Source organism: Tympanuchus pallidicinctus, unplaced genomic scaffold (genome assembly GCF_026119805.1).
Source record: "Tympanuchus pallidicinctus isolate F22 unplaced genomic scaffold, pur_lepc_1.0 scaffold21, whole genome shotgun sequence".
In the NCBI taxonomy this organism is placed as follows: Eukaryota; Metazoa; Chordata; class Aves; order Galliformes; family Phasianidae; genus Tympanuchus; species Tympanuchus pallidicinctus.
In genome coordinates this window covers 12,789,718-12,806,316 of record NW_026294733.1, presented here as the reverse complement: position 1 = coordinate 12,806,316, position 16,599 = coordinate 12,789,718, and the positions used below count along the sequence as shown (strand labels likewise).

Sequence of the window (16,599 nt, the reverse complement as noted above, 5' to 3'; positions counted from 1 at the left end):
AGCTCTGGGAGCGGGTCCAGAGGAGGCACTGAGGTGAGCAGAGGGCTGGAGCAGCTCTGCTGTGAGGAAAGGTTGAGGGAACTGGGCCTGTTCAGCTTGCAGAACAGAAGGCTCTGGGGAGACACCATTGTGGCCTTCCAGTTCTTGAAGGGAGGTATAATGTGGAAGGGGAATGGCTGTTTACAATGGTAGATGATGATAGGACAAGGGAGAATGGTTTTAAACTGACAGGGGAGGTTTAGGTTGGATATTAGGAGGAAGTTTTTTCCCCCAGAGGGTGGTGAGGCACTGGAACAGGTTGCCCAAGGAGGCTGTGGATGCCCCATCCCTGCAGGCATTCAAGGCCAGGCTGGATGTGGCTCTGGGCAGCCTGGGCTGCTGGTTGGCGACCTGCACACAGCAGGGGGTTGGGACTGGATGAGCATTGTGCTCCTTTGCAACCCAGGCCATTCTGTGATGGACATGCAGAGAGACAGCCTGAGGAGCTCCTCACGCTGCCTTCTAAGGAAACTTATTCTGGGGATGATGGAACTGAAAGGCATCTGGAGGGTGAGCTGGAGAAGCTGCAGCTCCTTCCTCTCAGCACTGACCTGCAAAGAGGAAGAACGCACAATTTGGCCTGCATGCTCTTGCAGCTGGCCAAACATTTAGGAGGCAGGCTGCATCACTGAGCCTGCTGCTCTTATCACCCCAAGCATCACTGCTGCTCATCAACTTGCAGAAATCCTATTTCCCTGTGTATGCAATAGGTGAAATGCAGTGCTGAGCTCTGTTTGCCACCAGGAAGGTGGGCTGCTGCCAGAGCCTGGCTCCCACACCCAATGCAGTGTTATGGATCAATTGGGGGAAACAAGTAAAAAGATGAGAGCTGGGCAAATGGCTAACATCAAACAGTGCCTTCACAGCCATGAATAAAGGATGTCATTCATACTTTGCTCTATTATGCTTCTTTTTAAAGCACATCATCAGCAATAGTACTATACCACACCTCTAACTGAGAGTGAGAAAGAAGCACCTGCTGGTTATCACCTCTTCCCATGCGCTGGCTGACATTGAATTAATGCTTTAATTAAAATACTGGTGGGGAAATGGGATAGGAGGGTGGCTCCAAAAGTCCAAAAGCACCTCTACAGCTAGAAATCAAGCTGTGTAGCTCCCATCCAAAAGCCAAGCCAGCCATGAGCCCTTGAAAGACACAGGTATACCACTGGAGACTGCCACCACAGAAATGCTGCTTTACCATCCGATTCTGACAGCATGTATATGCGATGACCTACATATACATACCAGAAGGAAAACATCCAGATCCAAAGTGCCTCAACAGTTATTATTTCTACCTGTGGATCCACTGAAGCTGGATAATTGACTGCTTCTCCACATCAGCTCAGCAGAAGAGCCAACCCTGGAGCTTGCCCACACAGTACAATACCTTCAAGCATGAACATTAAAGCATAACAGGTTTCCTAGTTCTCAGTGTAAATAAACGAATCCTAGAATATGACTTGGAGTAGCTTAAACTGTAACATTAAGAAAACTCAGGTAGGGGAGCAGAATGTGCACTCAGGTGACAAAACAGCACACAGCAGCCCTCCTGAGACCTGACTGGGAACACTGCTGGAGCTGAGCAGCCACACCACACCAGGCCAGCCTGCAACCTTTTGATTCAGTTACAGTGACAGCTTTTGCCGTAAGAGGTACAGATTTACAGCATCAGTGTAATGGATCTTTAAAAATCAGCTTTTTTCAGGCTATCAGCTCTATATGAGATGCTGCTGGAGGCAGCCATTAAGAGAAGCCCCACCAAGAGCTCTCTCAGAAGACTTCTACGAAGCTGTCACAGAACACAGGTTTGCCTTGTGTTAGATGGGCTGGTTGGGAAGAAGAACAACGGGGGCTCAGGGGAGGAATCAAGGAAAAGGAGAAGATTTGGCAGGAAAAAAAAAAAAAAAAAAGAGTTGTAGCCTTGACTTCATTTTACACATTCATAAATGTTCTTTTACGTAAGCAAACAATGTATTCCACTGAGAAATTACCCTTCACTTTATTTATTTTTTACCTGCTCTGTGGAACACACAGAACCACAAAGTGCTGAGTGTTACAACAGGGGCAGATGCAATAAAACCACACCTTGATGAAGACAGCACCACAAAGAAGCAAAGATCAAGCAAAAAAAATACATCAGTATCAATCAATACACAGCATGACTGCTTTCTTCCAGAAACCAAAGTGCACTGCTCCAGCACGTGGGGCTCCTGCATGTTTTAGGAAACAAAAATATGCTGAAGAGTACACACGCATCCCACATGCTAAAAATACTCGGCTCCTAGTTACAACTAAAAGGCTTATTTTTATTTAAAAAATCCCCACTGACATGAATTTAGTTTGTGGGGTTTATATTTACAAGTGGCTAAAAATAGGCAGAAGGCCCCAGTGAAACTTCTCTCTCACATGTGCTCAACCTTATAGGCTTTTTCAGAATCACTTCTTCAGGCATGTTTATTGCTTCAGGAGCAACAAACCCAGAAGCTCCTCTTACGTTCATAAACCTACTGATAAATTCTGCTGCTGATATGCAATCTGAACTGTGAGCTACTCAGCTTATGAAGATGCTCCAACCCACATCTGTGCACCAGTTTACCTATGCACGAGGCATAAAAACAACCACCCCCCATCACTCTTTTTGTACAGTCTTGTCTGGAAGTTCCATCCTCACTCTTGACATATCTTCTACAGTTTGCTTTTTTCTTTGGTAATTCAGCAAAACACTCATAGCGACCATAGCAGTTGTTACTGTGAAGTCCGCCTTTTTGACATCTGGACATCACCCCCAGATACAAAATGATGTGCTCCTTCCTTACAATGTGGGAGGTTAACACATTACAGGAGACACAGGCATACAGGTGCTAAGAATTGTATGGAAAACTCTGGATGCAAAACACACTTAGTCCTGCTTTTGTTTAACTGTCAGCCATGAGTCAGCAATAAGAACTTAATGGAGGGGAGCAACCTTACAATTTGCAGCTCGTTGTCATTAAAGTCTTTTAATTGCAACATCTTTGTCCCTTGCCATGGGACGCCCTGCTCAAGCAGAGCTGCTGTGTACCAGCCAGCAGCAGCTCAGCAGCACACGGCTGCTTGCTCACTGTCCCTAGGTGGGGTGGGGGAAAGAACAGCAAAGGTACAGGGAGAGCTCCTGGTGTAGATACAGGCAGTTTGCTGGGCAAAGCAATAATAGCTGCATGCATGAGTGGGGCGCAAAGAACTCACTCGCTGCTTCCAACAGCAGGCAGACATTCACCACTGCCCGTGAAGCAGGACTCCTCGCGTGCAACTGTTTCTCAGGAAAAAAACACTCCAAACAGCCCCCTCTCCTTCCCCCTCCCCAGCTTTTATTACTGATGCCATAAAGCGTGGAACTTCTCTTTGGCCAGTTTAGGTCAGCGCTGCCGCCCAGCACCACGCTGACAGGGCGGCTCAAGGAGCAGAACTGCCCTTGACTCAGCACAAACACTGCTCTGCACCAGCTGCATTACTGTGCTGTCACCACTCTTCTCACATACCCAAAGCACAGCATTGCAAGTTTCCACAGAGGCTGATAACTGTCTCAGCCAAATCTATTACAAGGGGGAGGGACCCGATGACCTCCAGAGGTCTCAGCCATTATGTGATTACATTCAATTCAGGAAAAGCAACACAAGACACCAACTCCCAAGTTTATCCTAGAGACCACATGGCTTCAGAAGCCAATTCTGAAACAAGATCTCCTAGATGGTTGGTTTGTGGGTTAACATGCAGAACAGCAGCTGTGTTTGCTGAGGTTTAATACAAAACTGTGCCTTCTGCAGCATAAGCCTTGGCTCTCGTTGGACAAATATTTCACTACTGATCCTCTGCAACTTCCCAGCCAGTTTTTTGTGCTGGTTAAAAGGTGCCCGAGTCAGAGAGACCTGAACAAAACACCTTTCAGTGCAGTTTCCTTACTGAGTCTGATACAGGATCCTTTCAGCTTTCCAAGCAGCAGATCTGCCAAAGCAACAGGACACCTTTTCCTGCAGCTCCTACAGCATCCCTCTGTGACTATAGCAGCAAAGTGCTACTTGCAGTAAGCAAAGCCAGTTTTCTGCCTGGGAGACTAGGAAGTTTTTCCCTCAGAACGCACCCAGACGTGGGTGTTAGGCACTGCAAACAAGGTACATTTCCCAGGGAAAATCCTGGTTACATCAAGTAAGTGTGGCAGCAGCAGAAGGAAGCATCTCCACGCTGCTGCCTCCCCAGTCTGAGGCAGACCTTTGGAGAAGGAAACTTTTGTAGAGGAAGCTGAGCACATGCTGTTGTCTCTGAGGCCAGTAATCAAGAACACTGAAAAAACAGGTTCTTGAAAACATCCCTTCACAGTTCAGTCTGTCCACCCATGTGTGTCGACTCTGGATTCACCACAGTGGAAAAACTACTTGGAACTATCTCAAGTTCCAGTTTCCCATATAACTAGGGCCTTGAACATACTTTGTTGCAGTGCACTCAGAGCATCACACAGTGGTAAAGTAGCAGGGTACAGAAGACAGTTATCTCAAAAACACAGCACAAGCACATCAACTCCAATCCTGAGAAGGCCTCAAGCAGTAGCACACGTAGCCCCAGTGGTGTAGGACAGTATCTGGAGAATGACCTCAATAAGTAACAGCTAAGGACAGCCTCACATAGCAGAGAAGGCCTCAGAGGAATTTTCTGAGCCCTGACAACCTACCAGGTGACGTCAGCTCCAATTCCCACTCTATCAGCCCCAGTCTTTACAGCAATAGCAGTACCTGAACTGCTTAGCAGTGAAGCACTGACTGCGGTTTGACATAAGTGTTAGTTTTCTTTCCACTCCTGAGTCAGACCCCCTGTGACCACAACAGACACCTCCAGCACACGCAGAGCCTCTGTCTATTCTTCCTGAGGGCAGCTTCCACCTCAACCGCAGCTGTCAGACAGCACTTCTGTGATGCCCACATGAATTCCTACAGAGCAGACATGTCAGCAGCTCTGGCCACATCCTCCAGCATCCCAAGGCAGCCATAGGCACTTAAGGCTCTTCTCAACAGCTCAAGCCTATCTGTAATATTCACTGCAGCAAAGGTATAGATGGTGCCTGGATTAGTACCATTATTACTGAGGAAACCTGAAACCAGACAGTGGAGTCAGTATGACAGAGTCTAGACCTCTCAGCACCTCCCTTCAGAAATTTGCAGGCATTGAGGAGATCTCCCTGAGCCTTCTCTTCCCCAAGCTGAAGGGTCCCAGCTCCTCCAGCTTCTCATCATACAAAAGATGACACAGTTCCTTCCTTGTCTTTGTGGCCCTACTCTGACAATTCAAGCCTGCACCAGGCACAGCAATGAGCCCCAAGAGAGCTATGAGCATTCCCTTTACATCAACATGCTATATTGAGAGGAAGTGGCACACGGAAGGACCGGCTACCTACCAAGGTAAGTTACATTGTCCTCCTTCCCTTCTCTAGAAACCTGGTGGTTTTGTTCTGCACATCCCCTCCACCCCCTCAAAAAAGGGAAAACAACAAGAACAACAATTATAGCTTCAGCAAAACACACAGAAATCCAGGAACTATTCCAGTGGCACACAAGATCACCTGGACAACTATGTCTAGGCTCAACAAAACGGACAGATGTTAATTAAGTACTGCACACTTGAATATCAACAGCTCTAACTTTACAGCCTTCAGCTAAACTTTTATCAATCCGAAGACAGACAGAAGAGTTGTGGGAAACCTAGAGCCAGCAAAATGCATGTACAACAAAGTCAGTGCAATGATTCCCTGGAGGGATCAGCATAAAGAACCTTCAGCAGTATCTTCAAAAGAATCAGAGAACTATTAGAGGCTTGGCTGCAAAAGATAGCAGTAAAACAAGATATAATCAGAACACCTCCCTCAAACAGGTTTCCAGCTCCACCAAAAGCTTCAAGGTCATGCATCTGTAAGACAGAAAGGGTCACAATCACCCTGCACCATTGCTGCTAGGCATACCTGTGTTTTTAGGCCCATCTGCATACACCGGTCCTGGAGGCGGAGGTGCATTTTGCCATCCATACGGCGGATAACCTTGATAGCCTGGCTGGCCTGGCGGGTACGGCCCCCCTGGCCCGGGTGGATAGCCAGGGTAGGGGCCAGGAGGGCCACCCGGCTGTGGGGCATAGGGTGGGTAAGGGGCCGACGGGCCAGGGTAAGGTGGAGGATTTTCGTAGTTCATCTGGGACGCAGAATCTGTCCTGTAGAAAAAGGAAAACAAACAGAAGAGTTGGTTTGCTTTCACCCCAGAATACATACTCCATTTCAGACTGCTCTCCAGTGGACCAGAGTTTGACATAACAGACCTGAGAGTACCTGCTCAAGCAGCAAACTGATTTTTAACCCCATCACTGGACAGACTTGAGTTGAAGTGGTTTCTTTTAAGTGACATCAGTTCACAGCAGCAAGGAGAGCTGCTCTCCCATTTCCAGTCACACATTAGCCAATCACACAAGGAAATCTGCTACTACAAAGAAAATGTCTTCTGCTTCCCCTCATGACTAAACTGCTTTTAGGAGATATTTAAAAGTGATTACTTCACGCTTCTGTCAATATTACAACAGAAAAACGTACAGAAAAGCAGCCCATCCAGGACACACACACCAGGTCGCCTCATCTCCAGCAGAGGAGCGCTTCATTCAAGGAACAGGACGTTACATGTCTGCTAACTGTTACTAGCATCCAGACTCACTCCAGAACAAAGCTGTGCATGAAGAGTTTCCTGATGGTTGTGCAACCCAGCACATCACCTGCTCCCTCCAGCTCTGTGCAACCAATCCATTAAGCAGTCACAAACAATCAGGACCATGGGCTCACTCTCATTCAAAAAGCAACATTAGAAACAATTCAGGGACTTGAAGTTCACAAAACCTCTATAAAACATCTATTGCATTACTCAAGTCACAGCCATCGGAAGACAAGGCTGCCACCACAATGATGCAACTTCAGTTAGCCTCCAAATAGCATGACTGAGCAACACATCCCTTACACAAGGTTCCTGATACTTCTCTCTGCTTGAGAAACATAAGTGACCCCAAAGCCCTGTGCTAAGGAGCCTTCCTGGTTTCAGTAGCTCTCCCAGGCACGCAGCAAGGAAGTTCCCCCTTAACAAACCAGGCCAAAAGCAGGCAGCACATCCTACAGCTCACTCAGGTGCAACACACTAGAGAATTGGTTCACCAAAGACCACTAATGTCCATATAACTTACAAACAGCCCTAAGGAGTGGCCAAACAAAAGTTCCAGTGGAAGAACGAGGCTGGAGCGAGTATGTGTGAGTAGAAGCAGGCAAATACCAGCATGGCACCACTTGGTGCCCCATGCCCAAGCCAGCCATGGGAACACAGGGCTGCCCCTGTGCTCAGAGAAGAGGCCTGCAGCTCTGTGGCTGCACGAAGCAGGACGGCAGTTGCCCTCGCGGCTTTGTGTGTTTGCAACAGCAGCGGAGGCCCAGGGGAGGCCTGCTGTGTCCCACAGCCCTACAGCTTGCTCCCACATCAGCCTGGCACACTGGAAACACACGCAGCACTGCGGTAGCACTCAGACCGCAATGCCCCCAGGGCCCAGCTGGCTGTAGCCATCACTACCAAGCTCCGGCAGTCATGTTCCTGCAAGGGAATTTGTCCCAAGGCACGTTTTCTGGAATACATTTTCCTCATCCCCACTTCCATTACTGGTTACTCTTCTCTATTTGCCCATTTCAAATTGCACGATAATATTTACTTTTCCTCCATTTTCATGAACCCACACACAAATTTGCATGCCTAATAGCCCTATTCACCCACCAAGGTATGTGTTAGCAAGGCAGGGCCTTAAATCATTAAGCAGATTCCTTTCAGAGACATACTTGAGCTCCTACTCAAGCTTATTATCATGCATTGCTGTGGGCTCTCATCCTAAATTCCACGGAAGCTGCAACCAGGACTAACTGCTGAGAGCTTGCATCAGGAGTCATAGTTGTAGGTTTCCCAATAAGCACTTTGAAGACAAAGCTCTAAAGGAAGAGGCCAGCATGTCAAGCGAAGCTGTTGGTGTTCACAGCACACCAGGAAATCCCAGTAGGAAGAGCCAGGGCTGTGCTGTAGCCTTGCCTAATGTGAAACTTGAGTTCAGCACTAAATCCAGAAAACTCAGAACTCTCAGATGCCATTAAGCAGGTGTCCTGACTGCTGCTGCTGTACCAAGACATCATGAGTTTCACCATTTTCTTCAGATGCACACGACCCTATTCTTTCTCCCCTCCAAACCACTTTTTAAGAGATAAGCTTGCTAATATAGCATTACGTTTCCCTAAGCTCTCCTTGAACTTTTGTTCCATGCTGCTGAGCAAACACTGCTTACCCTATCCTAACAGAAGGGCAGGATTTGTAAACAGGCAGCTCATTGTGCCCCAGGAGGCTGCATTCTGGCTCCCTTAAGGGCTGGGAAGAAGTGAGAAAAAAAAATAAATAAAGCTGAAGACCAAAATGTGAGTATGTAACGAATACAGTGTGTACATGCACACATACGTGCCTTGGGCAGCCTGATCCAGTGACTGTCAACCCTGTCCACAGTAAGGGGCTGGAGCTCAGTCATCTTTAAGGTCCCTTCCAACCTAAGCCATTCTATGATTCTATGACATAGAGAGCCACATACAAACACAGACACAGGGTGGGAGGGAAGGTTTATACATAAGAGCCACATTTCTTAAAATCTTAAGTTTTTCTACATCTGCAATCTTTGACTAACACGGGCAAATGGTGCAGACAGAAGCGTAATGCTTTGTGTACCGGCAAGTATTTTTTTTAACCTGTCCATTTTGGCAAGCACTACACTTCAGAGAAATAAATTTCACTGTTACACTTTTGAAAATATCCACTTCTTTCTGGTGGCTTTAAACTTCCTGCCTCCTATGAGATCAGCATCCCCTCAAAGCTGCTACAGAGCTCATCTGTTACCAATCTCTGGTTTCTCGATCTCCCTGAGAGAGCAAGCAGCCAGGGCAGGCCCTGCAGCTCCTCCAGAAGGCCCCTTAGCAGATTTGGTATTCCAGGTAACTCTTTTGGACTCAACACAATTCTAGCCCTGTAAAGGAGACCAGCACGGATGTGTATCTAATTACCAGTGGTGACGACATTTTGACATCTCTGCCAAACTGAAAACAGTATGTACAAAATCTGCATTTTTGAGATACATGCGATCAGCATGGTACATCAAAGGTGCTAACCCACCTGCAAAGAAATACCAATCCTTACGGGCAGCTGGAGGTCTGAGTCTCCAAACACAATCTTCTATGAAAGCACATCAAGTAGGTAAAAAGCGGCACATAAGGGGTGACACAACAGTCTGACCTGTAGGAAGCTTAGAAGCAAGAGCTGGCTTTTGTGACAGCAGAACAAGCACCACACTCCGTGTGCCGTTTGGGTCAGGAGGAATCACACTGCACACGGTGGGTATCGACCCAGCCGGGCTTCGCACAGAGCGGCGCGAGGGCGCATTGAGTGGCACAGCCCCAGCGGGGATGCAGCGCCCTGGCACGACCCACCCTGCCGACGCCGGCAGCGCTAGGAAGCGGTTTGCCAATACAGAGCTCTAATGGAAAGTACATCGAACATCAACAACGCAGCTTTTGGCAACGAGCCTAGAATCTAAATGATATTTCATACAAACAGTATCCAAATGAAAAAAAAAACACAAGTGGCTTTTAAATGGCACTGATTCTGTGTTTCCCCCTTACCAGCTTCTATCCAAGCTCCACAGAGTGACTGCATCAAAGGTACATTAAGGATAAAAGGCACTGTTCCTCCTCGCCTGGCCCGTCCCGAGGCAGCAGTAACAGGACAGCAGCACTGCGCGGTCCTGCTCACAACCATGCTGCTTTCACAAATGCAGGCACAGGGAGAACTGAAAAGTCCAGCTTCGTGCTGTCAAAGGAAGAGCTTCAAAACACTGTTTTGTTCAAATCAATTTCCTCAGAGGGTCTCTGAGGGTAGAGGATACTCTGTGTGCAACAGGAAGAGGTGCATCTTCTCATCTTTATCCAAGCAGCTGCCAAACTCCCCTAAACAACAACTCTGAGGCCACTCTGAAGGGCAGAAGCCACCACACCAGGCACCTCTGCTGGCCGAACCCCCTTAGGCCTGGATGAACAGCATTAACCCTCACAAGTGCCCAACTGGGTGCTGCGTTCTGCAGAGCCCTCAGAGCCCACTGAGGCACTGAGCCCTCTGCCCAGGGACAGGTGAGGCTGTCCCCGCGCCCTTCCAAACAGAGGGCTTCAACCCCTCCCACCTCTCTGGCCCCTTTACCCCCATACTTTCTTAACAAAACCACACTGGCACATGGGCTTCCACGACACTTCGTGTTTATGCTGACAAGCTTCACTGCCTTGCTAACTGTTACAAACTGCTTTGAAGCTCTTCAGAATCTATTGAATGAAGCTCTTCATCCCTTACTCCCTAATTTTCCTTCTTCCAAAATGCTGCCTACTGTATACCTAAATGTTCTGCACAGCAAAAATACCAGCATGAGACTGAAGAGCTGCTTGTGTAGTTTTGACAGTGAAGCTGCTAGAGGAAAAGAAGACCAAACCCAACATTCTGTTTCTGGTATCATGAGAGCTGTACCCTCACAAGGAAAAAGTTTCACATCTTTCAGACGTGATGAAAGGTTTTGAGAACATGTGACGTAACAGCACAGACCAGCAGCTGTGACAATGAGAAGCAGTGCAGCACAGATCCTCCAGTCTTACAAGCCAAGGCACTCAGTGCTCACACACCAGCTGAGCTCTGCCCTGTGGTGTGGCAAGACGCGTGAAAAAGAAAAGCCCTGTTTATGGAACACACAGCAGATACAAGTGTGAGTACTATGGTTTCAGGCCCTGAAAGCTTTCTTGTGCAATGCAGTTGTTCAGGTGCAATGTGCTACACCAGAGACAGCTCCAGAAATATCTAGTATATATGCTGCTCAGAAAGGGATGTATTGAGACTTTCTTAAGGCATAACAAATACAAAAACCAAAAATCACTGAGAACATCTGATTGTCAAGTTAAACCAGATTGCAAAGTAGACAAAAAAAAACCTTTATTGCTCCAATCGAAAAGAGAACAAGAAGCAAATAGCCTGACTGGCAAGGAAGTTAATAAGCACCTAAGATAGATAACACAATCCCATGTGTAATTCAGATGGTGCCCTGGCAGCAGCCTGGCGACAAAGCAGCAGTCCCCAGCACCGACACGCTGGTGGATTTAATGGAGGATGCTACCTGGGCTGCCTGACAACATCCCATTTTCTGAAGAAGTAACCATACTGAAGGGCAGTACACGGCTTCTTAAATAAAATAAAAGTAGGGTCATGCACACATTTCCTACATCTCTGATCTCCTTCCTCCAAAAATGGCTTTTCATAACAGGCTAGAAAGTTGGATAGCACAAGCTTTCTTGCTTGCACTTTTTCCACATCACACATGCAGCTGTAACACAATGCTTTACTTAGGCTACAGGGGACGTACAAGAATCTTCTTTAATGGCTGCTGGTCACAGGGGACAAGCAACCACTTCTGAAGCAACACTCTCAAAGAGCCTTTGCCTTACAGCTTCTTCTGAATATACGATAGAGTAAGTCCAGGGCCATCAAGAGCTCACTAAACAATGTCTTTACAATGCATTATAACGCTGATGTCGAACGCATCTTTCTGACAAACAACAAAAAGAACCTGGAATAGTAATGACTGATGTAAGGGCTGCAGCCAGCCAGATGATGGCAAAGCTAGAGCCTTCCCAGCACACCCTGCCAGCACCCAGCCCAATGCAATGCAGTTGTGAAGCAGGAGTGTGCCCAAAGCCAAGAAAGGCACCATGCCACACACCAGGACACTTCATCTGCAAGGCTGGGGGCAGGCAACAGTCCATGTGCTGGCTGCAGAATGCAGGATACCAGAGCTGCAGTAATGAGCATGTCTGAATGACTCAGGCTTCTCGCTGTCTTCCCCACTTCCCAAAAATGACAGAGTGCTCCTCTCTGCTCATTGAGCCACAGGGTTTCAGCTGAGAAACAGGAAGTTAAGAGGCACAGCACACAGCTGATTGAGTAGAAAATATTGACATCAGACATGAGCTCTGCTTGCTCAACCACTGTCACTATACAAATGATCCTGGCTCCTTACAGCGTGGGCACAGACAACAGGCAACTGGAGGAACAAATCCGTTTGCTGAAAACCTGGAGGTACACTAACTTGTTCTGCCCTTCTACAAAACAGGACATTAATCTGAACATGCATAGAATTACCCCAGAAAACAAGCAGTTCCTCTGCTAACTGCACACAAAGCCCCCCAGGTAGTTCCCCATCATCAGTTGAGGGCAATGCTAGAGATGCTGAACCTCATGATAGCAGGCACACCCGGGCTGTGAGCAGCAAGCTGCAGCCAAGCATCGGTGCAACACCACCCAGTGCTGGGGCAGCTCCGTCCCAGCCCAGGGGGTGCAGGGTGCCACGGTCAGGCTGCACACAGAACTCAGTCCCTTCCAGGGCATTCCTCCATGACGAGAGCACTCAGCAGTGACTGCACTCTGCTCACAAACCCTTCGGGGAATGAGAAACCCGTAGTTTACAAAGACGGCCTTTATCAGGCACGGAGGAGGCGGTCCGTAATGGTTAGTGCTGCACGAGTTCCAGTACTTGGGGGAAAAAAAAAAAAAAAAGAAAAAAAAAAAAAACACAAAAAAAACCAACCAACACCGCTGTGCGCACTGCAGATTAGTATGGAACGCACTGACCCCCGACTACCCCCGAAAATCACCGAGATCCGATCGCAACTTCGCGAGGTTCGCTCCGTGCCACACAGCAGCAGCGCCCCCGACTATCTCTGTACTCAATAACCGACGCGGCTGAGAGAAGCGCTTCCCGGCACAGGAGCAGCTCCACACGGCGCCCTCCCGCACGCTGCAGGGCACGGAGCCGGCCGCCCGCCCGCCGTAAGCCTCCGCCGCCGCCTTCTCCCCCCGCCCCGGGTCGGGCCGAGCCCCGCTCGGGCGGTCCCTCCCGACGCCGTTCCCGTCACGGTCGCCGAGGGGCCGCGGCCGGGGGGGGCCGAGAGCCTCCCGCCCCCATCTCCCGTTTCACGGCGACATTCCGTTACCCGGAGCAGCTACGGGAAGGGGAAGCGTGGATCCGGCGCGGCCGCGGCAGCCTCCGCGCGGCGCCGCCCTCCCCCCGGGCCCGCCGGCACCTCGCGGCCTTTACCCCGGCGGCGCAACCCCTCCGCCCCCCGCGGAGCCCGGCCGCGCCTCGGAGGAGCGGGGAAGCGGGGACGGCCCGAGGTCAGCGGCGGCACCGTGGCCATCGGGACCCCGCGCGGCGGCTCCCGCCCCGCTCCCCGCCGTACCTGCGGCGCCGCCGCCTCACTCCGCACCTGCCGCGGGCGGTGACGCACCCAGAGCCGAGCGAGCCCCCAGCCCTCCCCGAGCGGAGCCGGGCGCCGCCGAGGGGCGGTGCCTCCAGTGAGACCGCCCCGCGGGGGGCGCGGCCCGGAGGGAGGGGCAGACGGGCGACGGTGGCGTCGGCCGCGGGGGTTCCGGGTGGGGGTCCGGCGGCGCGGGGTGAGGGCCGGCAGCTCGGCGTGAGGCCGCCCGCCGTTGTCCCCCAGCTCCCTCCGTGCAGCAGGGGCTCGGGAACGCGCAGTGCATCACGGCTTTCCGTCACGGCCGACGGGAAACGTGCGTGAGAGCTCTAGGGAAAGCAGTGTAAAATAAACGAGGTCAGGGACGCGGTGGGTCAGGACTACGGGTCAGCGTCACATGAGCGCGACTCACGGGCTGCGAGGTACAGCGGTGCTGCGCTGGGAGCTGCGGACGGGGCCGCGCTGCGCCGCGCGGGGCTGAGTTCCACCCGCAGCTGCCGGGGCACTCGGGCCGCTGCGGCGCCGCGCTCTTAACTGGGCTCAGCATGGGAGAAGCTGTGCAAATCCCCGAGCGCTGCCCTGCGCGTTTATTTGTGTATGCCTTGGTGAACGACGTGCCTGTCTGGCCTGTGCAGTTCGGCAGGTATACGTTGTTCCGCTGGTTAACGTTAAACTTACCTCGATCCTTTAGCGCCAATGGACACGCTCTATTGTCTTGTTAAAAATTAACTTAGAAAGCACTTTGAAAAACACTGGCTTCATTAAAATGTTAAGATGAACTCGATATTTAAATCTACTTTTAAATTACCCAGTTTGCATGCACTTCAGATATTGAAGTCTAGACTTCAATGCTACTATAATCCCTCTAATAGAAATTCTGTGTTTGTAGTTGAGAATACCCTGGAAACGAGGCTGGGATTTCACATTGTCCATCTCACCCCACACATAGGATTGGGATTTCGGTTCTCCAATCCAGTTCTCCATGGGATGGGAGGAAGTGGGACTCCTGGTGGACCAGGGCAGATGCAGTTTGCTCGCCCAGTTTCTGTGTTGGCACATCACAAGAAGTTACCTAAGCTCTGCAGGAGCCTCCTGCAGGCATAGCTGGAGTGTTCAGCTCCTGCCCCATGTGCATGCAATGTGGGCATTACTGAGTTGCAGCTGAGGGCAGAAATCTCCTGAGACACATTGATGTCATTACTTAAACACTCTGAGATGCTACAGGACAGACAGGTTTTTGCTCCTATCAAAACAGCCCCTGCTGCCCCTTTCTTTTACCAGTGGATTTCTCTTGCGTATTGCATTTTCCTCCTGCTGGGAAAGGAAAGGAAATGTGAATTCAGCTTACTGGACAAACTCTGCTGCCCGCAAACTCTGGTTGAGCAAGATTTACCTTCCCTAGCCCTCCCCACCCTGGGTAAATCCAGAGGCTTTATAATCACAGCTTTTGTCTTTGTTGTTTATTTTGTTCACTCTTATTGTCCAGGAGATACAAGCAAGAAGGCATGGCTTGACCTTGTAGAGCACAAGTACAAAAGCCGAGCTCACACAGCACTGCAAAGAAAATGAGAGGGAAAAACAGAGTGCAAGAGCATTGTGGAGAGAACTTGCTGCTGTTTGCTTGCCCCCATTCTTTTTGCATTTCCCATCTCTTTCCACACAGTCATTAGGTGAAACCTCTTGCAAAAGCCTTATGAAACACCCTGCTGGCTTGCAGGGTGGTAATGTGAGGCTGCAGGCACGGCCGCACAGCTTTGCCAGCCAGCTATCACATTTGGTGGAGGGGTCTGGAGGGCAGAAGGGCTGGAGTGAGACATCTGTATCTGCATTAGTGCCAGGTGGAGAGATCCTGGTCCAGCACTCCTGCCCTCTTCTTTGCTCTTCCCACACAGCAGTGCTGTGGACTTGGCAAGCAGACCCAGATTGATAAAACACTTCAGAATGAAAATGCTGCCATGCAGGCTACACTTGGCAGGTCTGCACTGTGTGTGCTGGAACTCAGGGCCTTCCCCGGACAAAGGTCTGTCTCATGCATCATCTGTGCTAACTGGAAAGTTCTCTGCCCTGCCTGCTGAAGACTGACAGTTTAAATGTTCATTGCTTGAGAGACACAAGGATTTAGAAGGAGATATCTAGAATTGTTTGAGATGAGGAGATCTTCTAAGGTCATATAGTCCAACTCAGCTGCAATGAACACAATGGACACCTACAGCTCCTTCCTCAAAGCCTGGTCCAGTTCTGATCTGTTCTGCTGCTCACATGCTCTAGGACTCTGGGTCCTTCCCAAGCTGCTGTCCTGCATCAGGTCTCCCTGAAGACCTGGGTCTCTATGCTCCATCCCACCTAGTGTCTTTTGGTCCTGCTTTATGCTCCCTCACCACCCAGTCAAGCAGGATTTATGCTGGAATGCAAGGTACAAAGGCTGTTTTACTTGGGTGTGTGGAAATAAAGCATTGCCAGGCTTGTCACTAACAAAGAAAGTGGGTCCCCTGGCAAGGGCCAAGGCTCAAGGACTTGCACTGGAAGGTAAAACTACAGCCATAGCTCTTTTCTTCCTCTGTCAATGTAAGAAATGTTTGAGCTTAATCTCAGACACTTGAATGCTCCCTGTGCACCCAGCCTGTCTGATGGAAGTTTGTTCCACCTTGGACTTCCTGTCTGCAAGAAAAGGCTGAGCAGAGGTCACCCTCAAAAACATGGGTATCAACTCACCAGTGCTTGCATAGGAGGTCAGGAAGGCCCCCCTATGAGCCACCCCAAGGCTCATGCTGTTCAAGGGACGTTATTTGTACTGGGGAAGGTATGCAGCAGAGCACATTCACGAATCTGCATCCAGAAAGTAATGTGATCACCTTGCTCTCTAGTCAGTGCATTCCAAGTGTTGCCTCACAGGGGGCTGAGCAGGCACACCCCAAGAGCACGGTGCAGCCATCCTGCAGCTGCCAGGGCCAGGAGGAAATCCCCTTACCTCGGGGAGTGCTGGGCAGCACACATGTGAGGTAACACACGTTTCAGTTTTGCTGACTCTGCTTCAGAGGCTTTCAAGCTGTGGGAAACCAAGACACCAGCAGCAGTAAACCTGCAAGAGTACTTCATTCAGGGGCTGGCTTGACTCCGATCTAGCACAAGAGATCAATGGCAGCTTGGCAGAGCTGATG

General features: G+C 49.9%; 1 protein-coding gene across 1 annotated transcript in view; it reads right to left on the bottom strand.

The window, feature by feature from the left end:
• The window catches only part of CYSTM1 (cysteine rich transmembrane module containing 1), a 62,554-nt gene that overhangs the window by 11,024 nt on the left and 34,931 nt on the right, over positions 1 to 16,599 (bottom strand). The window contains exons 2-3 of the mRNA XM_052684455.1: positions 13,427 to 13,770; positions 6,026 to 6,267 (exon numbers count right to left, since the gene is read on the bottom strand). Coding sequence (XP_052540415.1) covers positions 6,026 to 6,267; positions 13,427 to 13,770 — 586 coding nt within the window. The remainder of the gene's footprint in view (positions 1 to 6,025; positions 6,268 to 13,426; positions 13,771 to 16,599) is intronic.